At 35.5% G+C, this 16,704-nt stretch overlaps 1 protein-coding gene across 7 annotated transcripts in view; it reads right to left on the minus strand.

Annotated features, from left to right (window-relative positions):
* LOC128208334 (paired box protein Pax-5-like) overlaps positions 1-16,704 on the minus strand; it is a 73,602-nt gene that overhangs the window by 41,774 nt on the left and 15,124 nt on the right. The window contains exon 1 of one of the 7 annotated variants that reach the window (XM_052911930.1): positions 3,816-5,289. The exons of 5 other annotated variants lie outside the window; for them this stretch is intronic. In XM_052911930.1, coding sequence (XP_052767890.1) covers positions 3,816-4,062 — 247 coding nt within the window. In that variant the 5' untranslated portion in view covers positions 4,063-5,289. Of the gene's footprint in view, positions 1-3,815; positions 5,290-16,704 lie in introns of those variants that run through there. One more of the 7 variants, XM_052911938.1, reaches the window with a different exon arrangement.

The following is a 16,704-nucleotide window of genomic DNA, read 5'->3' on the forward strand; positions in this document are numbered from 1 at the left end:
AGCGGCACGAGAATTCGGTGCAGGTTCATTGTTGGCACGGGTAAATAAAGATGTCATATTCTAGCCTATCATTAGAATGATTAGACCTCATCCGATCATCCAATTTGCAAAGTAAAACTGAAAGCTGATACAAATATTAAAAGATATTTTAAAAAGTAACATCAGGATGACTCGTGTGGTTTAATTCATACCAAGAGAGTATCGGCGACAAGAAGAATGTCAAAGTTGATGTCAGGACAAGCATTAAGGGACACCTTTACAGCCTTCGTGGACTGAAAGGTGTGTTCCGGGTCGTTCAAGGGAAACTGGATAGCCAAGTTAATGGTCAACAATCAGAGAAAAACAGAGAAAAAATGACGGGAGAACAGTGGTTACTTTAGTGGCCACAGTGTCCATATTCATTAATAAGGCACCTGACATCTTGTTTTTGATGGGTGAACTTTAATTCCAGTTTTGAATTGGGCGACATTTTGGTATAATGTAAAAATGATTGTTGGTGTACAAGGGAGTAAATAGCCTATTCCTCATGATGAAAAACACAGGAATTGTTTCCTGTTCGTGATTACTGTTTTCTCAGACAGAAAGACAGATTTGTCATATTTATAGACATGTCATTATATGTGAATAAACATGTCTCCTAGGTAATGGTTGGTTTTGCATCCTCAGATGTCTGGTGAATTCGTTGTTCCAACTGACATGTTTCAAGCAAACTCGGGTCAGTGAAGGGAGAGTTTGAATAACCTTTCCAAACTGAATACAAAGTTACTGATATATAATTCATTATTTTTTATCATCGCTTAGATTAGTTTCATTTCGAATAACCTCAGAAGTATTCCCTTACTGATTTTCAGAAAGAGGGCAAAATGGTAATGCCTCTACAATATCCATTAAACCCATACTTTGCTGGCATCAATTGAAAGCAATGACAACTATACAAAATCTCTATCTAGTTAACTACTAATTGATTGCATTAAAGAAACATAAATTAATTACCCTATCTTGGGCTCAAGGGGATCATTATTCTCTCGTCAGGAGATTTTTGTACGCCTTGGGCACTGCCCAGATTTCCGCGCAAAAACAATTAATACTGCTATTTAGTTTAATACGATTCAACATTTTGCTACGGAATACTTTAATTCGTTGGCCATTTGTTTTAGCAATTATCAAATTGAGTTATTTCTTGGAAATACGGAACATGCTAGAAAATTTGAAAAATACACGCTATGAATGAAAATGGTGCCAATTGAAAAGCAAGGGTTGAAAGGCTGGAATTTGCAGATAATCAAATGAAATTGAGAAATATTCAGGACTTGATGGAGAAACCAGGAAGTCCTGTGACATTGAGCAAGTGTCTGCGACCCCGGAATGTTACGCTAGGGGTCATATTGCACGGGCACCTTGCGTGACTAATCATTTGCTCGCCATGTATATTGTCAACGTGCACTCGTGCTGTCAATCTTAGATTTAATCCGACGTCAACTTGAAATCCGCGCCAGCATATTCAGCAACTGACTACTGGTATATCTAATGTATTTGGGAAATTAATGTATTCACTGCATAAAGTATTTAGGAAAAATTATATATACTAATTGTTATAAGCATTTAGGCAATTTTGTATATTTATTGTTTTTTGTATTTATGAAGATGTGTGTAATTATTGTTTCAAATATTTTTTTAGGAAAAATTATATTCTTATTATATCAAATATTTAGGAAGTTTAATATACCTTTATATTGTATGAAGTATTCAGAAAATTTAGTATATCTAATAAGTTTGTTTTAATAAATATTTGGGAATTTTAATATACTAATTGTATGAAGTATTTAGGAAACTTAGTATATCATATATATTTATTGTAATAAATGTTAGGGAAATTTGATATATTTATTGTGTAAATAATAAATAAGGAAAGTGTCCTACTTATTTCATAACAAAAAAATTCTACAATTATCTATGATGTTATTGATACATATTCACTATATGGTGATCATCTAAAAAATGTTCGGGTTTTTTTTATTGCTGATGTATTGATGTTTTATTTACCATTTGTTTTACTCTAGCCTTGGTACCCTATTTAATGCTTTTATACGGTTGAATGAATTTCAAACACAACATAATTTACCTCAATAGTATGCCAATGTTTTCTTCGCAGCACAAGAAGTGAGAATATTCAAGAATAAAATGGGGGAAAATTTATTTGGGGGGGGGGGGGAGGAGTGACAAAAAAATGTTCCAGAAATATAAAAAAATAGAATTTTTGCACATGATACAAGATGTATTTTTTTTTTGTTATAAATACAAATATATGAATTTGTATTTGTATTCATATATAAAACAACAATACTATCATATACGATTGGTATTAAAATGGAAACAAATAAGCAATATAAACAGTGGAAATCACATTCGAGTTTTAACGAACAAAAAATTGGTCCAGAAATGTTTTACTTTATATCATTTATTACGCTTTTAATAAATAAACATTTTTTCAGAGTGTATACATCCCCAATATACTATAAAATCCCCAGGTGTTAAAGCGTGATATAGCCGTGGCTGGATAATTATCATAGTCAATCAAATACCTATATTTATATACTGCTTTCACTTATTTGAACGTGTTGATGATGTAGTTATAAATAAAACTCACATCAAACAAAAGGTAGAAAAGTGGAGTAGGCAATAGTGGTCAAACCTGTTATTTTAGTATTTTTATAGTTGTTGGGAAACAGATAGAATTGTAGAAAGACCAATGTGACAATACTGGTCATTCATAAAATAGCAAAAAAATATTTTATAATTTTATTTCCTTAATTTATCAAAATAAAAAAAATCGAATAATACGTGATCTTATTTTCTTTAGCTTTAGCGAGTCCTGAGCAAGGAAATTCTAGCTTCATGTGGTTTTCCTTTCTTTCTTTTTTTTTTGTTCGTTTTTATGACATTTTTGAGAAAAAAAATCTAACACCACTGCAAAGCAGTTTGTTGGTTTTAGTGTTTTATTGAGTTTTTTTCACTCTTGAAGATGCACTCATATACTAGCTTTTCAAGGATTGTTTGGGTAATATTATTAAACTTTGTTTACGTTTAGGTACAGAAGGAGTGTTTACCCACTGTAATGTAAAATACATTTATTATTCAAAAGTCCATCAGAACAATATTTCTGACTTTAAGATAGCAATCTTACATTTAAAATGACAACCGACAAATCGTACCAAAAATGGATTTTCCTTCACAAGTTTTGCACATTAAATCCATACACATTAGGGTTAATATGGTGTCGCTTAAATGGCTAAAACATAATAGTTAAACAAATGAATATTGGTCCGTAAAAGGGAGAAAAAATATGTAAATGGGATAAAACGCCCTTGATGGTCTCAGATATCACAAGGCTAATAGTTGACAACTAAATTACTACCAGAATAATATTACAATCAAAATAATGTTCAACTCCCCACATTAGTCAGTCAAACATTATGGAGTTATGATTTCATATTGATTAAAAGAATACCCGCCCACGTGCAATATAAACATCAGAGTTCATGTCAATGCACCAAAACATAAATTAACACTGAAGTTGTATATATCAAGTGTGAAACTGAAGAACATTTAGATCTGCACATGGCATGTTCAATGGACGCATTTCAAAGAAAATACAGCATGGCCGCCATGCACTGATTTTCCAACAGTTTTGACAAACATACTCGTTGTTGTTGTTGAGTTTATAAAGGTGTACCCGCGCCCTATAATGGCTGCATTATGCCTTGACCCCATCACATATGTAACAAACATACTCTCAAAATATGAACCTTATATACCTTTGATCCGACCGGCCTTTCTTGCAAACAGGTTCGCACAATTGGCCTGCTGGAAGGCGTACATTCCGTATGCCGACGACATAGCGGGAAGGGAGCTGTACCGACAGGCGGTCATGTCGCTCAGACCCATGCCGACAGACTGGTAGGCGCAGGAGTTGTTGAATTCCCCAGGGGTGTAGCCGAACCCCTGCTTGTAGGCCCCCTGGTAGGAGTAGGGCACCGAGTCCCCGAAATATAGCATGTCCATAGTGATCGTACTCAGCCCACTCCTTGGTAAAAGCCCGCAATTCTATTTAAGAAGTAATGCCCTGTTTTGATAGACCTCTTCAGGGTAGTGCGCACTTAATCCCTTCTTCAAAATTGCGATTCTATGTTATGGCCGTCGCCCGTTTTGGGGCAAAATGCACTAAACTCGCTTCTTAACAATCTCTCCTTGGTATGATATTACATAACTCTGCATATTTAATAAACGCCTGGAATTTGTTCTAAGTCCCCGCGTGTCAGATGTTAATTGAATTTCCAATAGAATAAGTTTACTTTGTTATTTACTTATCACAGCACAATTACTCAAACATATCGATCCTAATATAACGGTCTTCGATCAAAAATGTCTAAGCTAGAATCATGCATCCCTTTGCAAAATGGTTGCCTAGAATTATTTATTTCTCATTTGTAAGAATTTCACCGCCTCGTGTCCCGTGTCTCATGCACCATTGGCGTCTAAAAACAACACCTCTGTAAAAAATAATCCGCAAACTGTCAGTGCGGTAACGTTCCATACATCGTCCCCATTTTGCTACTTAAATATGCGCGTTTTAACAACAGTTTTTTTTATTGTTTTACGGCGATCTCTACTCCTATTATCACTAAATTATTCTCAACTATTTATCATATACGGGAGTTTCTGCTTAAGAAATATAGAAAACGAGCTCCAAGCGTCAGGTACAGAACTTTTGCATTTTATTCACGACGTTAACGTAAATTACACAATCACCGTAACTGTCCTAGTGTCAAAGTTTTCATTTCTCCCCTCATTAGCATATATTCTTGATTACCTTATGGTGCTTAAAATATAAAATATTTCATGCACTTTTTGCGCTTCAACAGTAAGTGGTTGAATGTTACAATTGATATAATCTTTACGCCGTAATTATGCACATTAAAATTAAGAAAATCACGCCGAAGTGTCACTTTATCACGTTGAAGTTTTTTTTAATATTTGCAGTAAAAGTTTTCATCAAAATTACCAATTTCAAGCCAAATTGTCACTCAATCACATTAAGTTTTCTTATTTTTTCTTTTTAATCTTCAATTATCAGAGTTCTTGCAGTTGGCGAAAGCTCCGGTATTCCAGATGTCTTTTAAAGGTATCCTCCGCCGAGGAGATCAATGGTAGAATCGGATCAGTGTCAATGTTATTGATGGCACAGTGTTCGACGGCGACTTTCTATTGATGCCACACCGAGTCACGTCTTACTTATGTAAATCGTCCCCAGTTCCCCATATATGTATGCAAAACCGACGAAAACCGACTAACAACTGTATAAATCTCAAAACTCGCCCTCCTTGCAAGTGAATGTTAAAATTGTATGAAGAGCAACGAATAATTTCTCTGAATAGTGCTCACTGTCGCTATTTTGACGTTCTGGTGAGAAATAATACATTCCGTAGCCAACAAGAGGGCCGCATCGGCTTAGCAGAGATAGTTAACCACGAACCGGCTTCCACGATTTGTAATGCTGAATCAAAAATGCTAATCGAGTAATTGACACCCACTTTCTGGCTTTGAATAACCACCCAATTCCATTCCCGGTTCTCGCAGAAAATCTGGGGAATCAAATCAGGACGCCAAAGCGCCGTTTCGAGCAGTTTTTTTTGGAAGATGAATTCACGCCCCTCGAACGGTGTAAAGTTTAAACAAAATCAACCGAGCGAGGTTCATATGTGGAGCAATGTGAAGCTATTTTTCAAGCTGTCAAAGCCGCCACTTTTCTGTCCCTGCCCTTTCTTGGTCACAGACGGGATTTATTATGAAATATCATCATAACAAATGAGCTATTCTGTTTTATTTTATGATGAAAATTAAATCCTGACTTGTGAAGCGATACATTTGTTTCAAGTGAAAAATGCAGCGAGGCAATGACCTCATTGGCATAAGCCCGTTATTCATATCCCTAGACAGTATTTGGTTCAATTTTAGGCACATTTCAACTTTAAATAAATCATAAGAAAACCTAGATTTGAAGCTTATAATAGTTTAGGTCTGTACCTAGTTTTCCAAGAAACATTTAATTAATTCATGATTCAAAAACAAAAAAGAAATGTCTCCAAAAACAACTCATGCTAATTAATAAAACAATGTTGGATTGATGGTTCTTCAATGTTACATAAAACTTATTTTTTATAGCTTTTTACCCATATTAGAAATCGCACGCGTTATCTTTGATCAGGTAATGTCCATATTTCAAAGACAGTTGCATATAATATTTCTCGGCTATTATCTGCATATAAATGAGGAAAGCTCATAAAATTTGATATTTGATTAGCAGAAGGGTCAGATATGAGCGACGCGGTAAAGCCGTTAGCCTAATGTGTAAATAATTGATTTCAATTTTAATTGTTAGAGACTCGATGTCGCACGACTTGTACGGTAATAAATATTCGTCGGCATGTACCAGGTTCCGACGACGACCGACAAACGTCACCCAGAGGACCCATAAAACGTGGGCCTTTAACGAGTTGATCACAACAAGTACAAACTTTTGCATTTATTGCTTGTATAATTTAAACACGATGCACCAAAGTCATGATTATTTATGCATATTTTAGGTTTAACTTTAAGAGGATGTATTAAAGTAATGGGGCACGTTTTCATATTATTTTTACTTTCTTATTTATGTGTCTGCATTTCTAAACATAAACATCATAATTGTTTAAAGTCGACTCGTATGTTTAGTCAGAAGTATCGCCGAGTCTACGATTTATGGAAAAAAAACATAACTTTTTCAGCTATTTGAACAAGGCATATCGCCGAGTCTACGATTTACAGAAATACAATGTTCTTACCTATTAGAACAAGGCCGATCGCCGAGTCTACGATTCATAGAAATACAATGTTCTCACCTATTAGAACAAGGCCGATCGCCGAGTCTACGATTCATAGAAATACAATGTTCTCACCTATTTGAACAAGGCCGATCGCCGAGTCTACGATTTACAGAAAAACAATGTTCTCACCTATTAGAACAAGGCCGATCACCGAGTCTACGATTCATAGAAATACAATTTTCTCACCTATTAGAACAAGGCCGATCGCCGAGTCTACGATTTACAGAAATACAATGTTCTTACCTATTAGAACAAGGCCGATCGCCGAGTCTACGATTTAAAGAAAAACAATGTTCTCACCTATTAGAACAAGGCCGATCGCCGAGTCTACGATTTACAGAAATACAATGTTCTCACCTATTAGAACAAGGCCGATCGCCGAGTCTACGATTCATGGAAAAACAATGTTCTCACATATTTGAACAAGGCCGATCGCCGAGTCTACCATTCATGGAAAAACAATGTTCTCACATATTTGAACAAGGCCGATCGCCGAGTCTACGATTCATGGAAAAACAATGTTCTCACCTATTAGAACAAGGCATATCGTCGAATCTACGATTTACAGAAAAACGATGTTCTCACATATTAGAACAAGGCCGATCGCCGAGTCTACGATTTACAGAAAAACGATGTTCTCATATATTAGAACAAGGCCGATCGCCGAGTCTACGATTTACAGAAAAACGATGTTCTCACATATTAGAACAAGGCCGATCGCCGAGTCTACGATTTACAGAAAAACGATGTTCTCACCTATTAGAACAAGGCCGATCACCGAGTCTACGATTCATAATAAGAGCTGTCGTAAGACAGCGCGCTCGACTTCGCCGCTTTGACTTAGAAGTGAATACAATAACAATGTAATATTACCAAGTTTGGTCTGTTTATGTCAAACCTAACTAAAATTATTCAATACATAAGGTGACTTTGATGCTGCCCTCCCACCACCTGAAAAATGACGCAAGTCATTTAAATAACTTGATATCCTATTATGAAAATGTGGTAAAGAATATACAAGTATGCCTTTCAAAAGGAATTAGAATTCAATTTAAAAAAAAAAATAATAATAATAAAAATTCAAGGGCTATATAGTATAGCCCTCCTTGTTTTCCCTTGGTAAAAAACTGGTTAAGAATGTAAAAATGTGCATGTCAAAAGAAATTAAAAAAAAAAAAAAATATTCAAGGGCCATAATTTGTATTTAGGGTTAAAATGGAGTAATGTTTCTTGTTGTAAGATGGTCGTAAATAATTTTGAATTTCATTAGTGCATTGAATGAAAGTTGTATAAGTTTTTTTTTATTAAAATCCCAACTTGCCCTTAACTTTTTTCTTGCCGAAAACTTTAACCTAAGTCAATCAGGGGCCATAACTTGTATTAAGGATATGGAGTTATGTAACCTCATTGGGTGTTGCTCCTGAACAACTGTGTGAAGTATTAAGTCAATTGAATGAATGGTATCTGAGTTTTAAGTGAAAATCCCACTTTGCCCTAAAACTTTAACCTGCCCTAAAACTTTAACCTAAGTCAATCAGGGGTCATAACTTGTATTAAGGATAATATGGAGTTATGTAACCTCATTGTGTGATGGTCCTGAACAACTGTGTGAAGTAATAAGTCAATTGAACAAAGGGTATTGAAGTTATTTATAAATATCCCAACCTGCCCTAAAACTTTAACCTAAGTTTCAAAGTCAATCAGGGGCCATAATCTGTGTAAAGAATAATATGGAGTTATCTAACCTCATCATGTGATGGCCCTGAACAAGTGTGTGAAGTATTAACTCAATTGAATGAAAGGTATTGGACTTATAGGTGAAAATCCCAACTTGCCCTAAAACTTTAACCGGACGCCGACGCCGACGCCGGGGCGAGAAGTATAGCCCACCTAATCTTCGAATAGTCGAGCTAAAAATACATTGTTCTCACCTATAAGAACAAGGCCGATCGCCGAGTCTACGATTTACAAAAATACAATGATCTCACCTATTTGAACAAGGCCGATCGCCGAGTCTACGATTCATAAAAATACTTTATTCTCACCTATTAGAACAAGGCCGATCACTGAGTCTACGATTCATAGATTAACAATATTCTTACCTATTAGAACAAGGCCGATCGCCGAGTCTACGATTCATAGAAATACAATGTTCTCACCTATTAGAACAAGGCCGATCGCCGAGTCTACGATTCATAGAAATACAATGTTCTCACCTATTTGAACAAGGCCGATCGCCGAGTCTACGATTCATAGATTAACAATATTCTCACCTATTAGAACAAGGCCGATCGCCGAGTCTACGATTCATAGAAATACATTATTTTCACCTATTAAAACAAGGCCGATCGCAGTGTCTACGATTTACAGAAGTACATAAATCTCACCTATTAGATCAAGGCCATCTTTTCTACACTCCAACTTTGTTATACCCCACACTCTCAGCGTGATACAAATATCAGACACAGAATTAAAGCAGCATCAACGCGCACTTAAGGGACATGATTAACACAATTGTTCATAAATTGATACATTAAGTGTTCCTGTTATCTGACAATGTGTAAATTGGTCTAGAGAGAGTTTGGGAGAAATCACAACATTTCCCTGTAATATGACGTACCGTTGGCATTAATTTTAATGTTGCAACAATCTAGGGGTCCCCCATTAGTTAATCCTGTCATCTTATTGTTATCAAGTGATTCCCTGCAATTACTTGGCATCTCTATTGAGGGTCGTAGATTTGGTACACAACAGGAAGAAGAGGCCAAAGGGGACAGTGTGCCAATCAAAACAAAAACTTACGGAGAAAAAAAAGAAATTATTTCTCAGAAAGTGTAAACAGTCTTCGACATCGTTAATACAAAGTCGACATTCTAGGTTCACTGGTAATGACAAATAAGGGCGTGCTGCGACTTTCTAGGTAGCTGGCATGCATGTGAGACAAGGGTGTAATAATTTGACGTTTGCCGGTGGTAATAAAACTTGGCAGTGACTTTCAAAACATAAATAAATCAAGGACTTTTATTGTACAACGAGAAGTGTTTAATTGCACTATCTCTGGTATCAAAACATCGGTTTGAAAATAAGGAAAATTAATATTGCCAGGTTTGGATTCAATTTTTATTCAATCGAGGTGCAGATGGGATAAAGACATTTAATAGAGCGGGTGGGGAGAATTTATTCGCGCCGTTATGACACTTTGGATGATATTAATATCGATCCCGACACGATAAAGGCAATTCCAAACAAACATTTCATACCCCCGCGAGTCCATTCAGAAAGTTTACATCAATGTGAAATTTCAAATATGAGTTTATTCTAGCCAATTAAGGGAACAAAGTGGCTGCTCCGCCATGGAATAACGAACCCTCACAAGGTTGGGGCCTCTGAGGTGCAGGTTTTTAGACTTTGCATTAGTTTCTGATAGGAACTCTTCCCGGCCCACTGGTCTGAGAAATTACATTATTTAATGCAGTACATCGTTGGAAGAAAAATTGGGATTCATTCCGACCCCCGGCCACTACGCGGCTACATGCTGTAATTGGATTAGTTTTCTTAGAAAACAATAGAAATACAAACTAATGTAATAAATAATGTGGCAATCGGAGAAAAATAATCGAACTACTTTTTTCGCTGCTTTTGTCTGCCTTGCTGTGGTTTGTTTCGAGTCCGTAGAAATGTTCAACTCAGCATGATCAGTTACTGACATTGTTTAATGTCTTTTAACGTGTTGTGAAGTGATATTATGACATCTTCATCTTTGACACATAAAACTGACGTACCATGGTCCAACGGAACACTGAACAAACCGTATTGAATGTTTGACAATTTTACGGTTATCGAAGTGTAATACAAGTTTATACGGACACAATCAGCGTCAGGATAGATACAGTGTTATGTCAATTTTGCATGTTTCATGACTTTAAATACGTCATGGGTTTTCAAGCACGTTTGAAAAATCCGTCAACTGTTGCAGAGCGAGGCATTATTTGCTCGCGCCAAAGCTGCGGTCTCAGACATTGAAAGGCGGAGCTAGGCAAGTCACTGACACGCCCATGCGCACTCAGGCGACGCCCACTGAGCAGTTTTCATTTGTTTATTGGTTACCGATAGCAGGCGCGGTAAATCCCGTACCAGCGGAGTGGCAAAGTTCAATACGGTAGGAGTAGACTCAGCTTAGAGAAAAGCAAGCTTGGTGAAGAGAAATTGTTCATCTGAGGAGAGGGAACGAAGCAGTAAGCAGAATTACAGTAGGGTGAAAGATGGACGAAATGTGGTATACGCTTCGGTCAATGTTCCATACCGATACCCAAGTTCGATCATCAATGTACCAAACTAACCATTTGATTGTTAAAGCCGCAGAATCCAGTAACTGTATACACAATACAAATGGATGAAGGCTTGTGGTCATTCATAAAACTCTTGTTAACAGTATCTTTATGATTGATAGATAGAAATAAATCAATGGAGGGGCTAGATTAATCACCTATGACTTTATGGCTGAAAGTTTTCGTACTAAATACGACATGATGGATAATGCCGACTAACAAATATATTCTGTTTCGTATTTTTGTCGAAAACATACAGAATCTGTAACTTTGACAGAAAATAAAAGATCAATTATGAAAAGGAATACTTATTGTTTCTACTCTGTTTCAGTAACAATAACATTAATGAAAACTATAAAATCTATAAATCATTAGGTTAAAAAGACACATTTGCAAAATAAGTAACAGATGAAAAAGAATAATTTAAATTAGCAAAAGTACCAAGGGGCCTATTCAATAGTGGTTTTGACATATTGCAAATGTGGAAAAAAGTTCTCACCAAATGCACGGCAATAACTTGATTTAAAGCGCCACCTGCTTTGCGAAAACCAAAAACTTGTACTTTTGCCTTAAAAATACAAAATTTAAGCGTTGTCATATAAACGAATGGGAAAGTTTAGTACCGACTGAAAATGACAAACAGAGCTTTAGAAAGTGAAAGCCCACTCGGTTAATTGCATATTTATGGTGGAAAATTATCATAATTTGGTAGTTGTAAGTAAGGGGACGTCTTTGATTTTCACATTAACTGTTTGATGACAAAGTCGATAAAGACTGTTTTCTCAATTTATATCAACTTAGTTTGTTGATTTATTTCAAAGTTTATTTAAAAAAAAACTAATCGCAGAATCATCGAGACTTTAAACAAAATTTTAATATCTTGACAAGACTTGCGTTGCAAGAGATATCGCCCAAGAAATAGGTAAATTACTCCTATGAAATTTTTGAATACACTTTTTGTTTTCTAAAACGTAACTTAGTACAGTGGTGACGCAAAAGGAAAAAATAACCATCCCTAAGTTATATTCCTGGTTGCTGGATGACAAAGTTAAAAAGTGCATATTTCGACATTGGTTTGTTTATCTTCATATATATGCACTTACATTTACGTGTGACTTGTCGTAACTTGACGTAAACTCCAATATATATGTTTTGCCAGATATTCATCTATTATTCTGTTGTTGTTTTTCTTGTGTGGCCATCTGTATATATTATTATGTTTGTGTTTTCACAAAATGTTTTTGCATGTATTTACTGATATTGCCAATAAACTGAAACTAAATGTTAACGTTAAAAGTGCACGAATTCAAAATTTTGTAAAGATTTCTTATTTTAATTTCACTGATATAAAGAGTTTTGCTTTAATAGGGTATACAATTAAAATATGGAAACCTTTATTCTTAAGAATGACAGCAACTTTTTAAAGCTTGTAAAACACACAAGGAATAAATTCAAAATTGTACACTCAAGTTGAACTATTTAAAATAGTCTAATACGGCCTCTTACAGAGTTGAAGAAGAAGTGTTTTGACGGTAAAAACAACAGAATGTTAAACATACCATAATCATGTACTATATATTATCAGACAAAAGGTAGTCCAAACAAGAGCTGTTGTTTTGTAATCAACGTTCTAGTCCTTTCTCCAGACAATGACCGTAACTAAAGTTAAATGGGGAATTGATCGTATCCAAGGCAACCGACTTCCAAATAAAATGCAATTTTAAGGACGACCATTAACAGTCTAACATTTTAAAGAGGTACAACTTGGATATTATGTCTACATCTTCCGAAGTTCGATTATTTCCCTTTTCAATAAAGTTTGTCGATTTGTTTCAAGAAATGAAATTGTTAACAAAAACTTTTGAAAAATATATTGTACTGAATGCTATCAACACATAACATATAGCAAAATAGTCATGCAGAAAATGTTGTTGTTGTTTAATTTTAACTGTTTTAATATTCATTGTTAGGAAAAGGGAGGTAACAAATTATGTTTCTTTAAAGTTTTGATGAAGTAGTTATCTCCCCTATATCAAAAGATTAAAACGAACGAAAAGATAAGCACTTTATTCACGTAAAACGCAACAGTTGAAGTTTTGACGTGATAGCTGTCATTATCTAAATCATATTTCCTCTATTCTGCATGTTTGTAACCAATTCTTAAATACTTAAAAACTAAGTCAACCCTTCGTTGATACATGCGCCTATAAAAAAAACACAATCACAGAGGATATTATTGCAGAATTAAGTGTTGCTTTCAGGATAATGCTAAAGATATCGATTAGAGATGTGAAGATGTCCCAGACTCAACAGATCCCAAACAAATTAAATCGATTGATCGGTGCAAACTAAGTGATTAAATTCATTAGAGACGATTCCAGGGGCCTAGAAAGGAAGTCGCGAAATAAGGCGCCTTGCATGAGATTTACGGATTTCAATAAAAATGCAATTTACCTGAGAAACAAGGCATTTCAATTTATTGTGAATTTATTGTAATAATTGAAGACAAGTTCGGCAAACCAGAAATAGTGCCGTGCTAGACCCGGCCTGGACTGATTAATTATGACCAGTGTAATGAAGCATGCTTTGACATTTTTGATGAAAAGTTCAACCAGCCAGAAATTTATCATTTTGATGGAAATACACTTAACAGATAATTTTAAAGAAATAGAATTTCTAGTGATGCTTAAAACATTGCGCGTTAGTTTCCATGACAACAAAACCATTATATACCCCTCAAGGCAACCAGAGGCCACTTTGTCAAAGCCCGTCCTCATTCCGGACTGGACATAGTTTTACCTACAACCGATCAAAATATAGCCTCAATATATACAATGCACGTTTATGGACAGCAAACTGTTTTAATATAAATGTACATTTTATCGTAGCTATATATAGGTCAGTCGCTACTGAACAGTGTCAAGAGCACGACGTATGATTGATTCATTTGTGAGTCTATACATGCCGTTAGCTCTTGGCCTTAAACGCGGGTCACATGATGTGTGTAATAAAATAAAAACATTCTTTTATAATTAATAATCATGGGACAATATAGTTATTGTTAATAGTTGACAGCATTTTCTGTTTCATTGAAAAACCAACTATAAAATTAACATATAAATGATAAACAACATGGTTATACGTGTTGTTCCTGCCTGCATCCAGGATATAAGCATTATCATATTATTATACATAATTTGTAAATAAGTCGTGTGTTATGTTTGTTTATAATATGATACCTATGTCTTAATGTGTTATCTTCTTTAAGTAAAGTTATTATTATTATTAATATTATTATTATTATTATTATTATTATTATTATTATTATTATTATTATTATTATAAACTTTCAATATATAATTCATTAATCTTTATAAAGTCATTGTTCAAAAAGTGTCGAAAACTGTACAACCGTGCGATATATATATAGTCAGGGACGTAGCTAGCCCTCTATTCATGTGGATTCATAATTGTGTTTGGGTGGTCCGGGGGCATGCCACCCCCCCCCCCCCAAAAAAAAAAAAACGGTGCAACATGGTGCATTGTGGGCGTTCTGAGGCGCTTTATTTAGTACTGGAAAATGGACAGTTTTAGGATCATACAAACATCTGAGCAAGTACGCATACTGCAACTTTGGCTGAATTGTTATATCTTTTTGTCAGAATGGTGTAGATTCAGCCGCGTACTCGCGTCAAGGCAGCTACGCGCCTGATAGTACGTTAAAATATTTGCGCAGGCTTATACATGGAAAGTAGTAGATCAACTGACGGGACAGTGAACGTTTTCAAACTGATTAATTGGCATTTAAGTTAAACCAAATCATATTTAAATGCAGCAACAAACAAAGTTTGAAACAGTTAATAACCTCAAACGAAATACATATTGATAGGTCAATTGAAGCTTGAGAACCCGTTGCGTTTCACATTAACAATATAAACTTAATGTATGGTAATTGATTAGATATGTTAGCCATTAACAAACAAGGCAATCTGATGCATCAATGACATTATTCTAGCAATTTACAACTGTTTAAAAGCATTGATAAAGAATTCCCCGCATGCCACATGTTGAAAAACAAAAGTTTTGTCATTTATGTACAAATAAAAGTGAATTTCTAAAGTGTAATTTTGATCGGTATTGTTTGAAATGCGGTGCCCCGGGCTGAACGCATCTGGACAGTGGAGATACCGCTTAGACCGGTAACCGATATCTAAACCAGCCCCCGGGCATCAAGCGTCTCTGTGATTGTCACTTTTCCATTTAAGTGATACAGGTTTTCAGAAGATGCTATCATAATTACTTGTCTTATTATTTTTCTTTTCACAGTTCTGTGTCAATTGAGTATGCACACTGTTAATGATCCAAGAAATGTCAATGCTATTGTTTTTATGTCACCTGTCAACACCCTTATGTGTGAAATTTTACGTAATAAAACATTACATAATTCCTTTTATATCTTGATAACGAATGGTATTCAACTAAATTATAATGAAACAACTATATGATAGATGTGCTTATCAGGAAACTAATCACTGAGAAAAGGTTGATGTATACACAAATATGCATAAGTTACAATAAAATTTACCATTCTAGAATTAACTAAACAACGCAGTCTTGGGTAACGACACCTTAGCACGCCGTACCAAAATCCATAGTCTTTAGGTTTCGGAGGAAGGAGGCGCACGTCCAAAGTTGCCGCCCCCTCCCCCTCCCACAAGGTCATCTCCTGTAGCGTATAATCCTGAACCCGTCCCTGTCTATTGGGGTTTAATTAAAACGGTGACCTCCATAGAAATACGAAAATCGTTTTCATCCGGAGCCTATAGATATAGGTATTGGAGGAAGGGGGCGCACGCCCTAAGCCCCCCAGCCCCGCCCCCCATGCACACCCAAGTATAACCCTGCACCCGTCTCTGTCTACTGAGGTTTAATTAAAACAGTGACCTCCATAAACATGAGAAAATCGTTGTCACGAAAATGATGGGTAAAGGAACTTCATTAACTTTTCCAAATGTCATGAAATATAAGTAAGCATTGGGATGGGAAATGAACAATTATTATGGTCATATTACCTGAGCTTTGTATGCCGACTGCCTACATCTAGTATAAAATAACCTTGTTGTCATGGAAATCAAATTGGTGAAATGAAAACTTAGTAATTTTTTGACACAATAGAAGACGCCCGCACATATATACGACTGAAACTTTGAATAGCAGAGATGGATTTTCGCATTCCAAAACGCCCATAATTTTCAAGCAAACGACCGACACTTGAAAGTCAGAAGTTTCTTAAATAAAACCCACACCTGGGGCTATTGCTCGTCTTAAGTTAAGAAGCATTTGGGTAATTTAAAGAAATGCTATATCTCTAATCGGGCGTTTTAATAAACCTGATGTTTGCACCCACGCCATGGATAATGCCTATATTCGAAAATGCCCACAGGTGTATTTTA

This window comes from Mya arenaria, chromosome 2, assembly GCF_026914265.1.
Source record: "Mya arenaria isolate MELC-2E11 chromosome 2, ASM2691426v1".
NCBI lineage: Eukaryota > Metazoa > Mollusca > Bivalvia > Myida > Myidae > Mya > Mya arenaria.